This window comes from Clinocottus analis, unplaced genomic scaffold (assembly GCF_023055335.1).
Source record: "Clinocottus analis isolate CAN_PGR_092001 unplaced genomic scaffold, fCliAna1.0.p SCAF_8, whole genome shotgun sequence".
NCBI classification, from domain to species: domain Eukaryota; kingdom Metazoa; phylum Chordata; class Actinopteri; order Perciformes; family Cottidae; genus Clinocottus; species Clinocottus analis.
In genome coordinates this window covers 17,630,539-17,652,107 of record NW_027176240.1, presented here as the reverse complement: position 1 = coordinate 17,652,107, position 21,569 = coordinate 17,630,539, and the positions used below count along the sequence as shown (strand labels likewise).

The 21,569-nt window shown below is 43.7% G+C and overlaps 1 protein-coding gene across 1 annotated transcript in view; it reads right to left on the bottom strand.

Annotated features, from left to right (window-relative positions):
• dntt (deoxynucleotidyltransferase, terminal) overlaps positions 1–17,867 on the bottom strand; it is a 72,149-nt gene extending 54,282 nt beyond the window's left edge. Inside the window, exons 1-3 of the mRNA XM_068567724.1 lie at positions 17,674–17,867; positions 10,623–10,797; positions 8,205–8,303 (exon numbers count right to left, since the gene is read on the bottom strand). Coding sequence (XP_068423825.1) covers positions 8,205–8,303; positions 10,623–10,797; positions 17,674–17,867 — 468 coding nt within the window. The remainder of the gene's footprint in view (positions 1–8,204; positions 8,304–10,622; positions 10,798–17,673) is intronic.
• Positions 17,868–21,569: the final 3,702 nt, after the last annotated feature.

Below are 21,569 nucleotides of genomic sequence, written 5' to 3'. Positions count from 1 at the left end.
TGAAATGTTGGCATTGTAGGATTCGGCAAACCACATTGAAATCGCATCAGGAGACAACTGACAAGTGACTACAGGCGGTACAGTATATGAACAAGTATAACAAGCAGGACAGTTCTTTCTCATTTTGTTTCAGCCCTCTTTCCTTATTCTTTACACTTGTGCTTTGCCTATTATCACATTTTCTAAGTCGTCTTTCCGATATGTATCTCAGGACAAATAGCGACTATGTGGTGCGCTACATAGGCCTACGCTGACCACACAACAGTTTGCACTGAATATTGAGGCGCACGGCCAAAAGGAGACAATGTTTGAGTCTCATTACAGGGATTCAGTTAATTTAACATTAGTAAGAAAGCAAAGCTCAGAGAAGCTTTAAGAATGCAGGCGTCTGAGCATGTAGGATCTTCTTTAAAACCTTAGATAGCACAAGGAGCTTCGACATTAGTCAGTAATCACTCATGACATTTGGGTCAGCGTTCCATATAATGCGGAGTCGAGCCTGCTGCTGCATTACGCTTAATGTAAGGCACAAATATCAGTTATGCTTAAGAGGTCGGTGAAATACAAGTGAAGGTACTAGTTGGTGAAATAGTATACAGCTGATCAAATCAGTCTGCCAGTGCACAGTGCCTGAAGGATAAATAGATGGGGCTAAAGGTGAGGAATTCTAAATCCAGAACCGGGACTCGGTGCAGCCTTGGGTGACCAGAGCTCAGGGCGCACTCCGACATACTCACGCTTTTGTTTCTTCTACCCTAGCCAAACTGCAATCTGAGGTCACTGCACCACCCGCTGTCCGGCGCAGCCTCAGGTCAGCGAGCAGCAGGCTTTGGTCCAGCTCACCCTGGAGACGCACTGACCCGTTAGCTCCAGCACAGGGACAGGGAATGACCCTTTACATCGCGGCAAACTCGCATGCAACACACACGACACACATTCAGATGCACTCTCTTCACAGCATGCAACAAATTAGAGAAGCAAGCTTGTAATTGGATAGGTGATGGGGCGCGCGTTTTGTGTGCAGGATACAAGCAGTTTGTTTGGATGTGTTTTGACTTTTACTGGTTTGGTGTACCCAGCAACTCACCAATAATAAGCATGGAGGGGCGGGGGGGGGAGTATGGCATAAAAAGATTGATTAATAACTTACAGTACAACATAGCACCGCAGCGCAAGAATGTCTGGTAGTGTAAGCCCAACACTGAAGTCCTGATGGGGACAGTAATTATATCAAAATGTATCAAAATAATAAAACTGGTTAGCATGGATGCTCTTCCCTTCTCCTACTTTGCTCTCTGCTATGGTATGAAACCTGATACATTGCGGAAAGAGTTCTTAATTTGGAGTTTCATACAGAAAAAAATAATATCAGTGTTTAAACAATCTAATGACCGATGCAAAACATTGTATCTCTTCCAGTCTTCTAGTCTTTTAGCTTAACTCAGCTAACCCCATTCCTAGACTTTTTTTAATGAAATCACAGAGAAAACAATTGTGTTAGTTCCTATTTAAAGTTGCAGCGTCAGATTGATGAAGTTAGCAACAAGCTCGTGAAAAAATGTGAAGCATTTGAGGGCTGGTGGAGACCAAAAAATAGCTAAAAAGAGCGTGACCAGAGGCAGGACTCCATGGAACGCTAATGTCCCTCTGTATGTGCTGGAATGCGAACATACACAACCATATTCTTACACATCGTATCAAAGTCCTAAAATGGTGGCGTATTTCTATAAATCAGATCTTGATACTAGTCAAGTGAAATAATTGTGACATAAAAGTCGGTCTGTCAACTGTCATGTTGTCTTAGCAGCGGCGTGGAGTCAGCGCTGCGGGCTCAAAACCCCCCCTGTATATGCATCCATCTAATTAATGAGGAGTTAGGGCTGGTTGGGGGGGACTCGGTGTGCGGGGACGTTGATATAGCGTGTCGATTTACCCCCCGCCATCGGAAAGCACGGACATGCCCGCGAGTCATGTTCGTGCACAGCGGCCCGCCTCTCTGCGTGCGCAAAAAGACACCACAAAAGGAGGTCAGAGAGCCCACTGAGAAGAGTTTTAAAACGATTAACAGCACAGAGATGAATATAAGCTATCCCCTATCTAATGAATATGTAGCCCACTGGACATCATTCAATCTCTAACTTTTAGGTTCGACAAAGTGGCTTCAAAAGGACAGTTGCAGGCATTTCATATGAAATCCACCAGAAAATCTTCATACTTCTTTCCAAAACACTCGCCGATCGAATGCTGAACAAGCACTTCTATTCCTCAAGGCTTTTTGTTTGTTAGCTCTGTAAAGTTGAGAATGTTAACTCCGCGGGGGAACGGAGGGAATCAATTTGATGCATTTAAGGTTCAGTGCTCCCAAACCCCCGCGCTCCTCCACCCGTCTCGGCGTGGAGGAGCGCGGCGTTTGCTGCTATCAATACATCGGAGGCCTTTTGCTGGGGGGGGAAACACAATCTGGATGTTGAGCCATTTCTCTCTGTACCTCATCCTCTCCCTCCCCTCGTTAAGTCTTGCAAACTGTGTGTGTGTGAGTGTGTGTGTGTGTGTGTTGCCATCGGAGAACAGGCACTCGATGCTGCACGTCAATCAGCCCAGACACAAATATCAATTTTTGTGGCAGCGTACTTCAGGCTTATGGTGAAATTATGACAGCAGAGGACTCATGGCTAAGCAGATAAAGAAAAGAGAGTGTAGACTGTTAGCGTGTGTGTGTGTGTGTGTGTGTGTGTGTGTGTGTGTGTGTGTGTTACAGTGAGACACAACAAGAGTGAGAGGGAGCGCAGTGAGAATGGGTAGACAGGAGGCGGCCGTGTGAGACAAAACAAAAGGGCAGGAAGAAGTGGTACGGGAGTGAGAGAGTGTAAGGCAGCAATGGCGAGGGGATAAAGAGGGAGCGAGGATGAATAAATCAATAGCACGCGGCTGGAATGAAGGGCCCGATTGCTACCAGCGCGTGATTGACACCCTGCTGGTGTGCTGCCGCTGAGATGACGCTCAACCGCTCTTCTTGATCCTGACACCTCTCTGCACCGCCTACTTCCTCCCCCTGCTGGCCCGCGGATGCTTCCCCCTCCTCCTCGCTGTCCTCGCAGGTCACTTCCTCCGCTCTCTGTCTGTTGAATCCATCTACCACTACGTTTTGTACCGGGGTTTTAAAACGTAAACCATCTGCATGTAGGCAGTAGTAGCATAATAAAAGACAACTGCACAACATGGAATCCATTATTGGTGCTAAATGAACCTCTAGGGGACGATCAGTTATCAAAGATGTGCTCCAAAACAATACTTATACACATCCTTTGCAGTCCCTGAAAGCCACTGTATCACCCTCAGACTAATTCGCTTGGTTGGTGAAATGTTTTTTTTTGGGAGAGCTGATAATTGCTCAATTGTATGTGTTTATATTTTCTCCTTCAACCAAAACAGGCAATGGTTATCAATTTATGCTTGTCACACAAATCCAGATGTTGCACAGTGCCTCATCGAGCGTCACAGCAGGTAAAGTCATGGTAGATGAGAAAATGAATAAGCCGGAGCAAGGAGGCCATTATCTTAGCTTAGCATGAAGACTGAAAGCAAGGGGAAAGAGCTAGCCTGGCTGTGGGTTCTGTAAAATCACTTTTTCAGGCACTGTTAAGTTTTACAAACGTATAACAACCTTGGTGGTTTCAAGTCATAACAGAGGCAGTTGCTAGTTGACCTTATGTACGGTTGGAGGTCTCCTGTCCACAGCTTTTCACACGTCTCTTTTATCAAGGGGATCATTCTGTTGCAATACCGCAAGTGGTCACTAAGGGAAACTGGCAGCGCAATATTTGGCTCTTTTAATACATTTGTCCCCAACACTTCTCATCCTGTGGAGCTGGTGGTCTAAGTCTTATGGGAAATTATGTTTTTTTAAAGCACCATAATATTGATATATGTACAGTTGATACTTGTTAAATAAACAACAATATTACTTTTTTTTTGACAAATTTCCATTCTTGTCTAAACAAATTGAAATACCGCATGGTGAGAAAGGTCATGATCCAAAAATGATGGATTATTTTAGTAATTTGATTTTCAATGAGGTTTTCCTATTTCTGAAAAAGAAATTCAGACTTTCCAGGGGTTTTTTTTTAGCTCTGGCTGCGCTTTTGTGAAAAGAGCTGCCTTTTCAGTGCTGTAAATATTAAATTATTGTAATGATGAAGGGAAACACACGCTTGCACACATACATTTATAAAGCAATGCTGAACAAAATCAAGAGACCTTCATTTGATTGAGCTGCGAGATTCCAATTTGACTGACTGACCTGTTTCTGCTCCCGATGAATGCATCTCTTACCGTCAAAGAAATAATGATCCTCCTTACAAATGCTCGTCCCAGACAGTTAAAGGTCCCCTGCTGTGGTAGTTATGCAGATTTGCATTCACGCTGCCGTCTGCAGTAGTTACATAAAGGCGCTCAGGGGGTCACCAGAGTCCACCAGTCTTAAATGCTACAGGCTGATGCTTTAAAGGTGCAGTGTGTGAAATGTGTGGGGATCCAGCAGAAAGGGAATATTCAGGGGCGGACTGGCCATAGGGGAGACCGGGGAAATGCCCGGTAGGCGGAAGTGGTTGGGACCGGCCTACCTCCATCACCAGCCAGCCGCCCCGACGACATCGCTGGCCCCGACTACATTCTGTGCTTCACAGAACACGTCAAATTTACTCTAAAACCTAATGTCAAATACAGACTGACAGAGATTCATACTACTCCGATGTTGCGTGCAGGTTTTCAGAGCTTTTTGGCGATTTTAGGACATTCTGCTTTGATTTGAATCCTGAACACCGGCACTCTGGCAGACTTGAAACGTACATTTAAGTTTTTAGTATAATAACGAGGTTTTCATGCGCGTATAATCACCTGAAACTAAGAATTGCTGTGTTTTGTTGGCTTAGAACAAAGTTAAAGTAGTGTTATTATGCTGTTGCCTTTGAGTGAGGTGAATGGTTTTGCACCGTCTCTTTAAGACGAGGGAGGTAATGCAAACAGGTATTCGGTTGATTGCAATCTGCCACCACGCCACTAGATGCCACCAAATCATACACACTGCCCCTTTAAAGCTATAGGAGTCTTGAGTCAAAACCTTGTTTCTAACGGTTGCTTTTTCATTTGCATGTTATGTATTGTGCAAAGCTTTTGAAGTTAAATGAAATACTTATAGAAGGACTCTCATAGCAGAGTCCAGAATTTGAGTGGAAGTGGAAATGCTGGGGCAGGAGCTTTGATTTTTTTCTCCTAAATATTATGAAGATAGCCAAATAGTCACTTGAAGACAAACTTAAATGGCGTGTTTGCTCGGTGACAGTGGCACTGGCTAGCCAGGGCACACATCAGTACATGTTGCTTGGCCATTGCTGCTGTGTGTTTGAGTGAGATGAGCAGCCTGTGAGGAGTCAAAGAGAACAATGTCCTCACATGGCCACTCGACGATGGACTGAATGTATTGATGCCATTGGGTATTCCACGATGAGGTTTTGTTCCAAACGCCCGTTGGCCACACTGCAACGCTGCTCCCTGACGTCTCATTTGCTAATGAGTGAGAGTGAACCTTTCAAGCATTCGTTATTGACAATGTTCATGAAGAAGTGATCAATATCTGGCCACTTTCCAACGGCGCGGAGTTCATACATGATTTGACAGCAAAGGCACCGAGCTGCAAGTTCACATTCTTCTAAAGTGGTGTTTCACCGTGATGGAAATAACTCCCTGTTCTCGAGAACTGAAAAATCATGCCCGTTTCTGTTGGCAATTATATACTTTTTTTGTTCATTTCGGGTATCATTTGGCTTACAAAGCTTTCAGATGGTGAGGAGGTAATCATCAACCTTTTCAGTTCCCACTACATCACAAAGCACATCCTTTCCACCAGCATGAAGACACAACACACACACACGCACACGCACACACACACACACACACACACACACACACACTGTCTCTTGAAAATGTTTTCATTAGACGTGCATTCACTGGGATTGCATCATTACTGTGGCTTGCAATCAAGCAGAACGGCAGGACGGATGGAGGACCGCTTCACCGCTGTGGATCAATAGCATGCTCCTCATTAGCGCTGCAATACAGTAGATCATATCCGGTGTCTATTGGCTTGCTGCTGCTCGTATCCAAACACAGACTTGGTTTGCAGGCGAACAATAAACATGAAACACCTCAAGAGAATGCATTTAATTCTGCCTCAGTGGCATCCTGGTCTCCTAAAGATTTTGCTTCCATTAAACAAAAGTGCATCTACTAAACAGGTAGGTTTGTTAAATTGTTTTCGATTTCTTTTGTTTCACTCGACAAACTTTAACCACGCGTTTAAACTGCGACTGTAATCTGGGTAAAAAAAATCCCTTAAAATGGAAATGAGAAATCTGTTTTGTTGAATAGGGAACGTAATCAGTGGGAGACCGGGCTGTAACTGTGGCTTCCTCAAGGCCGCGTCACAAACAACTGTTCTCTCTTATCAGAAAGCTTCCTCGATGTGGCGTTATGTGGGGATAATGAGTCAATCACGGGATTGGGAAATTGAGTGGGATTGCTAATTATGGAGTTAATGCTGTGGAAAGAAACCAGGGGCTAGAGACGGAGCAGCGGCTGGCCCCAGGTGAGATGTGCGCATGGGCAAAACCGCGTCTATTATGTACACTTAGCGGCACTGCGAGGTAAAAACTCATTATGTCATCACAGATGCCTCGCAGGCCCTCGGTAAGCCGTGCTTGATAGGCATGGAAGCTCATCAGTGAGTCTCCAGACTCCCACACAAACACGCACGCACACACACTCGCACGCACGGACACACACACACGCACACACACACAGGTTTGCTTCATGACACATCTCAGACTTACGATTTCATACCCTGTGCCAAATATGGCGTCGAGACAGTGCCTCAGAGAGGGATCGCAGGATTCAAACGGAAATGAATGAAATGTAAAGAGTACATTGAAGTTGATGTGTTTTTATTGTCTTGATATCTTCTTTTAGGGAATCTTCCTTTCGGCAACAGCAGTGCAATTGGACTCATTACTGTTTTAATAGTTTAAATTGTTTCATGATTTAATTCTTTCCTCGACTAATTTACTCTGGAAGATGTCAGGCAATCGTGAAAAGTCATAATTTCCCGGAGCCCAAAAGCTTTTATTTCATGCTCACATGGTCATCAACACCTGAGCCAATCAGCCGATCAATCTGATGTCCTAACACACACACACACACACACACACACACACACACACACACACACACACACACACACACTTACACTCACACCAACACGCACAGCCAACCAGATGGCAGAGGGACGGATCCATCATTGCTTGTGAGGAGTGTCACATCCGTCGGCCATCTTGGCGTATCACACTGCGCCTGGGGGCGTGTGTCCATGCCAGGGATAGTGGGCATGTCAGCTGATGAGCCTCCAATGTGCCACAGCTGCAGATGCTGCTCATTTGCAGGTTAATGTATCTGGGGAGAGTTGTGTCAGAGTGCTGGTGAGTGAAGCCGGCCAGCCATCCAATTAGAGAACAACAGATGAGGAGGCGGTTTTTTTTTTCTTCTTTTTTTTTACATTGGAAAGTCAGAGTGATGGCCTCGAGTCGACCAACATGTCACGATCATAGGCTGTCACAGGACTGGCACTGTGGCCAAAATGATATGTTATCATATCGTATGTTTTTCAAGTCATGCAATTAGTCAATAAACAAATAGGCTATATTAAATAACCACATGATTTTGTATAAACTTGTGTGAATTAAACACTTGACAAGTGAAAACCGCCTTTTTGAAGCGCCGAGTTTGACATTCCGGCCGTCACCATCTTGGCTTTTGGCTGTCCCCCATCTTGTTTTTGCGTTGTTACCATCTTCGTTTTCAGGCGACCACAAATGTTAAAATGTACTTTCATAAACTCAACAAACACACCGTGAAAGGGTTAAAGTCGTAAGACGATAACACGGACAAACACACAGACCGGACCACTGCGTGGTAGCGACCTGTCAATCACAAGGGTAGCCACACCAGTTTTACTCCAAAGGGGGACTATAGTTTAGTAATAAAAGGCCAGCTGCATTTTTACACATCATCTGTCAAATAAAGGTGAAAAAGTCTCCTAACTCTCCCTCCCCAAAAAATAATCTTAACAATGAGGTGACGTAACAGTTCCTTACTGTGAATATCTTGTTATTGTTTTCTGTGGTCGTCCGTCTCTGGCAGGCGTATTGAGACACGGTGGGCGTGGAACCTTCTGCCGATGTGGGTTCGGTGTCCTGCATTCAAAAATAGCCAGAGACTTATGAATCCATGCATGCATTACCTTGAACGCTGGAGCTCTTGCATATTGTTGAGGGGGGGTAAACGTGTAAATGTGTGTGGGGCTATTCCACACGAATACAGAGCCAGGAGTTCAAATTGAATTACATAAAAAAAATGTAGCCATTTGCCTTGGAGAAGTTATTTTTATGTCTGCGTGTCTCCAGGGCAACAGGCTAATGACACTCATCTCACAGTCTGGTGGCATCCAAATCCATTACGCTACCTAACCCCGTGGCATTACAGATCTGCTTGCTATCATCCAATTTGCCTCCTGTAAATTGCTTTTTTTTTTTTTTCCGTTCTCTGAAGAAACGGTTCCCCGTTTGTTATATATGTGTCAAACGGATTACCAATGTAATATTAATGTTCTCGCAGACAATTAGACACCACAAAAGGGAACATTGTGTCCATAAAATTACCCATAGATCGGGGGCGGGAGAGTGATACGGAGCGGGGAGGAAGACGAGCGCGGAGGAAGAAGGAGATATTGTCAGTCTACGTTGACTGGTGGGGGCTGATGCTGCGGAAGCAAGGCACAGGGTTGTCTCACAAAAAGATAATGAGAACGAGCTGGTACCTTTCACGCTACTGGGGTGCATCAGTCAAATTCATTAAACAATGCTTCATCATTTTCTCCCCCCCAAAATATAATAAAAGAAACAGAATAACTTTGAATATATCTCTTAGGAGAACAAAAACGTTAACTGACTTTGAGATGTACTCGTAAATACAACGGGTGGGGGCGGAAGGAGGCGGGAGAGGGCGGGGGAGGGGGGGGCAGGTTTGTTTATTCCAATGGGGATTGGTTTCCCCCATCTGGGCCACGTTATTACAGACCGGCCTGGAGCTGTGTGGAAGTTGCGATGCGGCCCTCGCCCGGCCATCTCTCCAGTGTCCCCCTCACCTTTGCTGCGTTGTCTCTTAATGGCTGCTGCAGCAGAGACACTCTGGGACGTGTCCAGCCTCCAAGTTCACGCAGGCAGAGAGGTGCACTCAGGTGGGTTAATGAAATCCTCTCGGGCCGCTAAGTAGGGTAAAGGTCAACAAGCTCCACCGATATACCAAAGGCGGCGCGCCAAAACACCGACCCACAAACATCCTCAAAAGGGAGAAGTCAGGTCAAAAAAGTGTTCACAAACCATGATGGAAATTGTAAATCCCTGCCAATCATTCCCGTTTCCGTTCCTTTCAAGCAGCACTTTGCTACTTTTTACCACCTCGCCACTTAAACAGGCTAAACAGTCACTCCGCAAGCCAGGCCGCATAATGGAAACTATTACATTTCAACGGGTTTAATACTTGGAATTCCTCCCTGACTTGGTATAGAATATTTATGACAGTTAAACACATTGCGTTTCCAGACTATCAAGAAGAACTGCAGGCAAATCTGCCCAAGAAGGGGCCTGTTTGGGGAATATTTTATCTCTACATGGTACCTCCTTAAATGGATTTATGACTCATAAAAACAATCCACTGGAAGAGTGGCGCACATAAATGCCACCGCGCCTTACCTCGTCGGCTTTTGGAGGGGAACTGCGACGCAAAATGAGAAGAGAAGTGAGCTCGTGGGTTACCTGGGGAGATGGGTCAATAAATGTCAGCGTGGCATCATTAGCCCTGTCGCTTAATGAGGTAGCCGACGGGGAGGCGCCGCGCTCACGCCGCCGCGCGGGGCGAGACGAAAGCCCATTTCGGGAGGGATGTTTCACATGACAGCACAGGCAGTTAGGGAGGAAACGTAGGTGGAGCTTGGCAAACGTGACTTCGGGACAGCGACATATTTCTTTATTTTCGAATCCATACTCGCTGCCAGGCTCTTGTGAGGCTGTTGACGATGGTAAATGTGTGTGTGTGTGTGTGTGTGTTTCAGTCAGTGGGCCGCTGCGAGCCCTGACGTCCAGCTGACGGGGTTATTTGACTCTCCCCACGCAATATGGGGGATGTTTCCTTTTGCTGTTGGCGAGGTGAAGTGAGATGAGCAGAGGCGGAGAGAAGTTAGATGTATCCTGTTTTTAAGTGCTCCCTGGCGGCGGGATTGGCATCATAGATTTTGCTGGGAGAGGAAGCATCACAAGACATATCTATAGATGTGGCGGAAATGCCCTCACAATATGCATTCCCTCCCCTCTAAGTGGTCACTGCATGTGCATGCCTAGTACCGTTTGATTTCGTGGCAACATGCTCAATGGAAAGCCTCCTCTTTGGTTCGTAGTGCCATCTAGTGCTTGCCCTATATCGCTCTCTGTCTGCTCCCTTGGCACACACACACACACCTGAATGAGGTGTCTGGTCTCCACGGCAACAGGTCTCCCCTCTCTCATGCTGTCAGTGAACCAGCTGATGTCCAGCACATGCACATTGGGTGGCTCCATCGGGGCGCGCTCCTTCAGCCACTTCCACAGCGATGCAGCCTGGCTGTCCTCTGACACCACGTGAGTGACCTTGTCGCTGTGGAGATGAAAGAGGAGAAAACAAAGTGTCAGGAGGTGTGTTGTTCTTTTTACGGCTTTATTCCATTCTGTCATTAAGTGTTGAACTGTTTCAAGTTGCAAGTATCTGTTTGGGAACCACAGGAGAGCAACATAAACAGCAAAGCAATAAAGTATGCAGAGTATAAACTTTAAAGCTGTAATTCTTTTCAGCCATTTGAGTGCAGTTAGAAATCGTTGTAAACCCAACACAGACATTTACTATCAGCTTTAAAGTTGATCTGACATCTAGCAGAACAGAGAAACATCCGCAATCCTTAGGTTTAATTTCTCTGGCTAAATGCAGTCCCTGGTTTTGTCTCTCTGCCATGTGGTGCTGGCCAGGTAACGTACAATGAGTTCATCACAGAACTTCTGCTTAAAAACAGCTGCTGCTGCCGAGGAACCAGAGGCAGAAAAACAAAACAACGAGCTGAAAGATACTAAAAAGCTTTGTAGAGCTGCTGAGTCTGGTTATAAATATCTGTGCATTCAACACAATCAGAACCCCCTGTCAAGTATTGAAGTAGTTATGTGATCCATTGTTGATACAAAGTGTTTGATTACGGCTTCTCTTTGGCCTGAGAATTCGATTTCAAGTATTCCTCGCTATAAAATGTGCATAATAAATAAGAGACAATTAACATTAGAATAATTACTTGTTGGAGTTTAACACTAAAAACTCATTTGAGTCATCGGGCAATCGTACGTGTGGTTTAATCAGATTTGCCTAATTTGGAATAAAATGTTGCCGTCTTCTGCTTGGTGGACAGAAGCATGCGACACCTCATTTCCCCCTGCACAAGCCAACACCAGTGAGAAGAAAAAATACACAAATCCTATGAATGTGAACACACCAAAACTAACACAATAATGTTTTTTAAGTACGACCAAACCGCTCAGAGTGAGAAGCTGATCGAGAAAATACTTGTTTTGGACCTTGAAGTAAAACAATTCCTCTTAACGTAAAAAATAGCATTGATGCTGCGTTTGTGTATTCGGATTCCCATGAAGCCTTAAATTGTTGTGAAGGATTGCCTTCACTGGCCTTCAGAGAGTCCAGAGGTTCAAGAGAGGCTTTTGAAATGCGGCTCGGATCTTAGCATCATGGTCCTGCCCGTGCTGTTCGGGGATCAACACTTGGTGAACAACAATCAGCACGGACCCACTGCGCCTCCCTCCGCCGTTTGATAGCTGAACCCGCTCAACCGGCGCCTCCTCCGGCTCCGCCGAGACTCCTCTCGACAGACGTTTTATCGCGGCCTCCTCCCCTCTGCGTCCCCCCACTGAGTCTAACTACCGTTCCCAATCAGGGCGCCCAGCCGTGCATAATTACCCTCGGCACGCTCCTCCTCTTCCTCTCTCCTGGCATGGGTAAATCACTGGAAAGACTCTTTAAGAGTCCCACCAGGGTTGAGGCCGAGTCCTAATTGGACAAATCACTGGCGAAACTAATCCTCTGTCTGCTCGGTATACCGGTCCGGCCACCGATGGTCCGTGTTTACAAAAGGAAGAAACCCATCCCAGAATAAAGCGAGGACAGAGAGACATGTTTCACATTCTGCTTGGTTTTGTCACACTATCTGCACATTTATTTATTTAACTGTATGAAAGGTGCCATATAAAGAAAGTTCATCATTATCATGATTGCATTTGAGGTGTCTCAGGGACACAGCTTTTATCTCCAACAGCTGAAAATCTCTTTGCCGTGAACGGTCGTCTAACTGCAGTAATAGAGAGTGCACTCTTGTGGCTCTAAAATCACAAGGGGTGGAGCTGCTCTGGTGGAACGCAGATAAAGATCATAGGAAGAAGAAAAAAAAGAAGAAGAAAAAAAGACAATCTCTCCTTGTGCCATGTTCACCTAGATATAATCCAGCCGCTGAAGTTTAGATCATTATCTCGCGTGTACAGCTGCACATAATGTGAAACGGCAGATTGACATGCAAATGAGGGAGAACGCAAGCCCAGTACCAGATTGAACTTCCCGGAATCAGTGGGAGCCCAGACACAAGGACGGGCTAAAGTCAATGGGCTTTGATAGGGAGAGCTCTCTCATTCTCATTCTCTCTCTCTCTCTTTCTCTCTCTCCCTCTCTCTCCCTCTCTCTCTTTCTCTCCTCCTCTCATGTCAGCAGATACCCTCCTCTTCCTTCCAGTGGAAGCCAACAGGCAGATCAAAGACGCAGTATTTCCATGACAGATTTTTACACCATGGCTAGGCTTCAACCGTTTGCCTCCTACAACTAGTCCCAAGGGGCATCTCCACTGCTCATTGTTCGTCGTTAAAGAATCCTAACCAATTCAATGATCGTTAAATTCACACAATTGGAGCTGCTTCCATGCTCGGCCGACCGAGGATTCACTTACAAACACCGTGAGGAATGGACCAACTGAACATCTGATCCTTTTGGCCCAACGGCGATGTCCGATCACAGCCAAGCTTTGGATTTCTCTTGCACAGCACGGTAGTTGAAGCGTCGTGCCACCTCCGGCCGAGTCTTTCCAAGCCGATCAAGAGCCGGTCGCACGGCAGTGGAGGAAATGCACCCGGTCAGGGCCGGCACAACCTCGTTGGTCAACAACAATGCATCTTGTCCAAATCTATCCAACAAAAATTAAGACACTGACCCTACACAGTGCCCAGACATGACATTACAGCAAAGCTGCGCCAGCGACAACCTCTCCCCCGCGCCAAGGTGCACAGAGGCCGTGTTGAAAAGCACCAGCACCTTCAGGTGCTGCAGCAACAACAGCGCTGTGGCTAGTTTAGGATTAAATATGAATGTTTCTGTAAAAAACAGTAACATAGTCAGCATTTCACTAACCAAACGCACATAACCCTCTGTGGGAAAGAGGTCATCAGTAAGTCCTGCCCAATCACGGCGCATGTTAATGATCACGCCGGCCCTGTGACCAATCACACGTCCAGGGTCTCAAGAAGGCTGTTTCATGTATTTTAACCAGACTAATCTTACATAGAGGAAGAGAAGTGAAATGTGATTGGATACAAAATGTCGTTAAACATGTCCCAAGAAGCCGTACGAGAGGCCTGAAGGAGCAGAGGAAGAGATGAAGGCAGCTGCACAGTGCAATGAGAAAATAAGCTTAGAGGCAAAAGTAATTATAATACATGTAGTGCATTTGTGAAAAGCAATTACATTATAACAAAAGCTAGAACGTTTAGTTATTTTAAAAAGAAATATATATATTTATATATATACACACTGTATATGGACTGTCTACCTCTACACTCCAATACAAAAACAACACATTGAACTTTGAGGATGTTGACTTTATGCCTGGGAGATTGCAGCAATATCCTCAGTCTTTTTTTTTGTTGCTTCAAAACAAGCGGGCTGAAAATATTAAAAGCTGGCTGGAGTCGGTGTTTGAATTAGCTGGACAGCTACGGGTAATAAAATAGACTTGTGACAGTTATAGTGGAATGCAACGGTTGCTGCCTTCAAGCGAGAGGCTTGTAACCGCTGTGGGTCATTGGGTAGAGTGGTCGTCCCTCAACCTCAAGGTAGTTTGATCTCTGGCCTCCCACACTCTGAATGTCAAAGTGTCCTTGAGCAAGACACTGAATTCCAAATTGCTCCCCGGGCGCTTCACAGCAGCCCCACTGCTCCTAAAAAAATCATAGGATGGGTAAAATGTCATGTATATATTATGTATGTATGTATGTATGTATGTATGTATGTATGTATGTATGTATGTATGTATGTATGTATGTATGCATGTATGCATGTATGCATGTATGTATGTATGTACATGACAATTTACCCCCGAAAAAGCTTATTTATGTCCTTTATTATTGTAAACTGCATACATACGAGAACGGAAAAGCTTAACACACATAGCAATAGTAATAAAAGGGGTCAGGGCGTAGAAAGCAGTTCATTTAAAAACCTGTTCCTGAGCTTCAACTTTACAGAGATGATTCTATTTAAAATGTACCCTTCGTTATGCCCCGCCCCCTGCTGCTATATTCCAGCTGTCAGAGCTACCTGGGAGCCCACACTGTCACTAACTGTGCTCGCTGTCATAATTATTATCTAATTTTGGAGAAAAAGAAGCTATTTCAGAGAGAAGCAGACAGAGTGGTCTCTAATATGTGTTTGAAGGACATCTCCAGGATGACAAACTGATTTAGAAGTGAAATCAGGTTAAAAGGATGAAGACAGTAGCTAAAGTCCACAGATCAGTGAGTGAAAGAGTGTTACCCCTAACAACCACATCACCTGGTGGTCGAGAGCTTTACAGCAGCATGTATTCATTCAGTACACCTTTAGCAGCTAGCGTAACAATGTTAGCTCCTCGAGAATATCTTCAAACTACTCTTTGGGTGTTGCAGAAAGTTTAGTGTCTGTGACTTAATGGTAGAGTCCTGCAACGTCCTGCAACTGCTAGGTTCACGGTTGGATCCCTGGTCACCACATAGTTCTTATGTCGAAGTGTCCTTGAGCAAGACACTGAACCCCCAGTTGCTACCTGGTAGCAGCCCACTGCTCCTAAATGAATTGCTATGGATGGGTTATATGCATGCGGTGCAAATGTCATGTATATGTATTACGATGTAATAAAGTTTAAGTATGAAGTTTTTCTACCACAACTAGCTCTAGCTCTATATTACAAACATATATATATATACATATACATATATATATATATATATATATATATATATATATATATATATATATATATATATATATATATATTTGCAATACATTCTTGCTGACATGCCCATGTTTTTAATATATATATGTGTGTGTGTATATGTATACGTATATATATATATATGTATATATACATATATGTATATATATATATATATATATATATATATATATATATATATATATATATATATATATATATATATGTATATATATGTGTATATGTATATAGCGTCACTATTATGTCATTTAAACAGCAATTTATTGATAGAACCAGAGTAGGGACATGAGCTGACAGCTCTCCCACTGCCAACACAGGGTTAAACTGGAACCGAACTCAACTAACGTTACGACAGTCATTCGTAAAAGAGCATTCATTGCAGCTCATCAATCAACCAGGACAAACATGTCGATATTTGGATCCACACTCATGTGCATCAGACTTGAAATTAGACTAAGGGGACAGTGTGTGTGTGTGTGTGTGTGTGTGTGTGTGTGTGTGTGTGTGTGTGTGTGTGTGTGTGTGTGTGTGTGTGTGTGTGTGTGCGTGTGTGTGTGTGTGTGTGCATGTGTGAGTGCACATTCCTTTGATGCACAGAGGAATGAACACAGCGTGTCCGACCATATGCTCGAGGCAGTCTGCCTGTAAGGCTAGACTGGATGCAGGAGGTGTTGCCATCAATCTGCAGCTGATATCAGTTTTGTCGGCTTGCAGAATTAATGTCAGTTTGAGGCGGACGCGCTCTACTTCCTGTTGTTGGTTTCAAACAATTGTATCAAGCCAAGTGTAACCGTAGGAGCGCTCAAGCTGTGTTTCTGGGAATGCTGCCACGGCCAAGCTGGCGTGCGGCTGGCACGCACATTTAAACGCGCATTTAAACACTCAAGGCGCACACACACACACACACACACACACACACACACACACACACACACACACACGTTGGCTATAGTATGCCTGTGAGGTCCATTTATTAACCAAAATCAAATCCGAACTTCAGTTTTTTACCTTGAAAGAACATAAATTTGAGAAAACTGCCTTTATTGTGAACACACGTGCACACGCGCGATCACACACACACACACACACACACACACACACACACACTTACATACATACATATACACACACACAATTGCTCACCAGAAAAGCTCAAAGTCTGAGTCTTGAGCTGCCCGGTCCCTAAAAAACTAAGTGGGCGTTTAAAAACCGGGAGGCTGCATCGACAGTATTGCCGGCCTCAAAAGGAAACTGACTCTGAAGCATTGCGGGTGACAAGTGTCGGTCGTGTGGGGGGGGGGGTCTTTATGCTCTGTTCACAGTTTGGGATTCAAAAAGATGCTTTCAAATCAGAGCCAGAAAAAAGAATTGGGAAGACATGCTGCTTCCATAATTACAGCACAATAGACGATCTGTCGCCAAAGGGAACAAGCTCGCAAAACATCTCTCCTTAAGTGCAAACCTCACAAAAAAACTGTTGCCCAACTCATTAAAAAAAGTTTGTGTCTGCTCTGTTACCTTTCTTTTTTGTAGTTTTTTTTCCCCACTTTCTAAAAGAGCTAGTGGGGTTTGCCAATCTCTTCCCCATCCTCGACGTATTTATGTAGGAACAGTGAGTTATGGCTCACGGGGGAAATCCACTAAGCTGTAGCGGAGAGCGGATGGATGCCCTTACCCTTCCTAATGAAGTATTCATGACACAACAGTGGCTCTCTAATTAGATAATTGGAGCTGAACTTTCTTTAGAAAACGGCACAAAGTAACACTGAACATTCTTACTGGATGGCTCTTTTAATAACGTCCTGACAATTTAGTTTTCTCTCTCTCCGAGGAACAGCCCGATCTTTGTAGGATCCTATTCTGAGTTAGATCAACAGTAACATTATTTACACATTTTAAGAACTGCTCTTTTGGACGTTAAATAAATATTTAAAGCCTAAAAAAATAAGCCTTAATGTTGCGTTAATCGCCTCGATGGGCTAGATAGCACAGCCACTCTCAAACAGGCCTTTGTGAGTGACCCGAAAAAAGCCTTGAAAGCAAAAAAAAAAAAGCAAAAAGATCACAACGGAAACATATAAAACACTCCCGCAGCCCCTTCTTAGCTTTTAGGTACTTTTTTGTTCAGTGTCAACGAGAGAAAAAAAACTGTGCTTTTTCTTTTTCCCAACCTGAGGATGTCTTCCACGATGAAGCCCTTGGACGTGGCCAGCTGGGTCAGAAAGCTCCTCCTGCTGCGGCCCATTTTCCTCTCCACCAGGTAAACCCTGACGTCCTCAAACTTCACTTCTTTGCACCGGGGAACGTCGGTTTCCGCTGGTCTTGACCTTTTCCTCATACGGGACGCAGCAGGATATCGGAACATATTCTCTGAGGCGAGCTACCCAAAGTACGTCTGCACCTCTAGGAATGTCTGCCTTTTATTCTGAGCCTTTTATTCTGTGGTTCTTGTTGTTGTTGTTGTTGTTGTTATGTGCCACCTAACTTTCACCCAGATAAAAAGACACCCACTTTTGGTAAATCCACAGTTGTTTGTTTCACAGTTGTCGCTGTTTTGTTATTTGCCCAACTGTTGCACAGTGTGTCAGTTAGAGCAGGGTTGGTGAGAGTTGGCAGACAGGAAAAGCTGGCAACAGGTGTTGAGGGATTTGGTGTTTACCGAAAAAAAAAAACACCTGCCAAAGATCGAATGATTGAGGATAAAAGAGAAACGATTGAAAGACGAATTGTTGGCGTGCTAGTATTTACTTCCAGCAAAGTTATTCTGCGAGCACAAAGTTTGAATGCTTGCTCCGTTGCAAAAAGTTCTTCCAAAAAATAAATAAATAACAGCGACTCAAAAGTTTTTCTGTGCAGTTGTGACTCCATTCTCTTGGCTGAAGCAGAGCGAAGCTCCTGGGACACACGCCTGAATTCCGGTCACCTCACAAACCCCTCACAGCTGTCCTGCCATGTCCGGTTCGTCTCGCCACTCACCGGCTCATTATGTCCGGGCCGAGTCTGCGCCATCTGCTCCACCACTTTAATTAGCTCGCTGCCTAAAAATGAGAACCTTTGTAGGCATTTCCCCCGAGATCCCAAAAGCTCACACACAGCCATTGTGCACAAACACACACACACACACACACACACACACACACACACACACGTACTGTATATGCAGGCCATTGATGATTCTGGCGATAAAGAACCGCATGTGCAGTGATCGTGAACATGGAAATGGATTTCATGTTTTTGAACTTGTCAATTCCTTTTTCTTTCCAAAGAGGTAATTACAACATGAGCCATTGCCTCGTGTTGTTTTGATTTCCTCCGCTACAGCGGTCAAAAATGCGAGAGGAAGGGTTTAAATGTCACTCGGCCGTAATCATCTACAGTATTGCATCTGCTTCAGTCGACCGAAGAAGAATGATTTGTCGATTTAGGCGAAGGTGGGGGACGGGGAGAATCGTTGCGGCCCTGAATCTTCTCCAATTACAAAGCCGGTACTAGGCTGCTCTCATTAGCACGGGGTTCTGAGAGTTAACAGGCGTCAAAGTGGAGACGTGACTAATTGTTTGATCATTTACCCCCCCCCCCCCCCCGCGCGCCCTCCTAATCGCTCAACTGTATATGAGGGTGCTGGGCCCCGAGTTCAAACTGAGACAGATGAAATTCTACAGTCACGAAGACAAATGGCTCTTCAACTGCCAGCAGCAATCACCGATATGAGCAACAAACTTCATTTCTCAATCCAACTTTCATCAGAGGATGCACAGCGGCCGACCTCACGGTCACTTTGGTTCAGAAAGTCACGATGTGACAGCAAGTGAGATTGTGAGCCAAAATCAAATAGTGTTTTAACTATGTCAAATTTTTAGGGTAGTTGACTTATATGGTTGATTATTACCATTGCATGCAAATTATTACCCAGAAAAATGTTTTCATTCTTGTTCAATTGATACTTTTACCGACAAAAAGGGTCTAAACACTTCTTTCCACTTCTGAAGACATTTATTGTATCACATATTTCCATTTGAGGGGAGTGGTGTTCCTATAAAAGCATTCAGCATTATAACATATAGTTTGGTTATTTCCACCAGTGTCATGTAAACCAGAAACAAGCTACAGAACACATACACACATATAATTATTTCTCCATATGTATATATATATATATATATATATATATATATATATATATATATATATATATATATACATATATATATATATATATATATATATACATATATATATATATGTATATATATATATATATATATATATATATATATATATATATATATATATATATATATATATATATATTAGAGCTGTGAAAAATAACGCGTTAACGCATTATGATTAAATTACAGGATTAATTTGTTATTTTTTTAACGCGTTCAACGCATGCACAGAATGAGCTTCCAATATACTTATTCAACTATTTCCGCTCTAATGCAGCCAGACGTTAACTGCTATCCAAGCAAACAACATGCATAATTCCGATGAACCGGAGGACTTTCTGGATGGGAAGTCAAAATTAATATGTACACTCTGCGGGAAGACGTTGACGTTTCATAACTGTAGCATAACCAGCCTCAAGTACCATCTCAACGCCAAGCGTTTTAGTGTTCTTCTTCTAGAAGTTAAATAAGCGCAACCAACTTGTCTACATGCAATCAGCACCACCTAAAGCACAGGAGTGTGTGGTGCAGGGTATTTCTGTCCTCGGGGGCGATCACACCAGACGCATCGCTAGCAAAACTTAGCCTTTTAAACGCTGCGCGACATGTTTTTCTAGCGCTTTTTCGACTTTTTCCTCCTCCTCATCCCACAACACAGCAAAGGCGTTTTTGTCAAGGCGTTTGGTCCGTGTATTTTGCGGCCAACAAATTTTCATTTTGAAATGAGGAAACCAAAATCGGGAAACGAGCTGTTTCCCGATTTCCGTTTAGAAATAGGAAAACAAGAAACGGAAAATGACCCATTCTCGTTTTTTTGGGTTTTGATAACAGCCAGCTGTTAAACTTTACAGCTGGCGTAATGACAATTTTCACGGCCCGCCACTGTAATATATACACAGTCAATGTTACAGTTACACCCGCATCCATGTAACGTTGGTAATTGTAAGTCATTGTTAGTATAAATATTTATTAGGGCTGTTTCAAAGCTATATGTGGAAACACAAGCATACACTGGTTGATAAGGGGTTAAAAAGTCAACTCTATCAATTTATTGAACCTGAGAAAGATAAAAAAACAAGCCAGGGCTTTCAGGCTTACTGCATTAAATATTTTCAAATCAATTCTCACCAGAGAAAAACACAGCCTGAAGGTAACGCTGGGTGTTATTATCCAGTTTTCCTGCTGAAGAGTTGTTGTTTTGTTTCATCAATATTTCAGGTTAAGAATGCTTCCTAACAAGCCTAACATAACACAAGAAATAACCCGCTAACAAAACAAAGTGATATAAAAAGATCTAATGGTTTCCTTTTGCTTTATTGGGCGATGGTCTTTATTACTTTGCATATGTTAGGGAAGCGTGTGGTTTTGTTTTATGGTTGTATTCATTATCTAGGGAGGATTTAATTTGGTGCTGGGTAATGAAGGGATCAACCACATGCACACTATTACTGGAAATAATTGGAAAATGTAGAAAATAAAGTAATTGCAATCTTTTATCGAAAAAAGGGACTAATTCTATTTTAGTTAACATTTGAATAAAAGATTTTCACAAACACTGTTTTGGACCACAAAAGCCCCTCTAAAGCAAATAAAGATATCTCCCAGAACATTGAAGTTGAGCAAAACTGTTTTCTATCTTTTGCTGAGAATGAAATGAGCTTGTGTTGTAAGTTCAGGATTCAGGATCAAATTGGAACCACGGGAAACACCTGTCCCTCTCTAAAATAAAAAAAAACATGCATACCAGCACCTCTCAGCTCACAAATAAACACGTTGGATCTTATTTCTTTGATACATGCTTTAAAACCAAAAGTCATCCTATAATAGGAAATGACATATTGTGACCGTTTCACCTTAACAGTGGCTGGGAGCTGTAAAATCAAAGTATTGTAAATGTA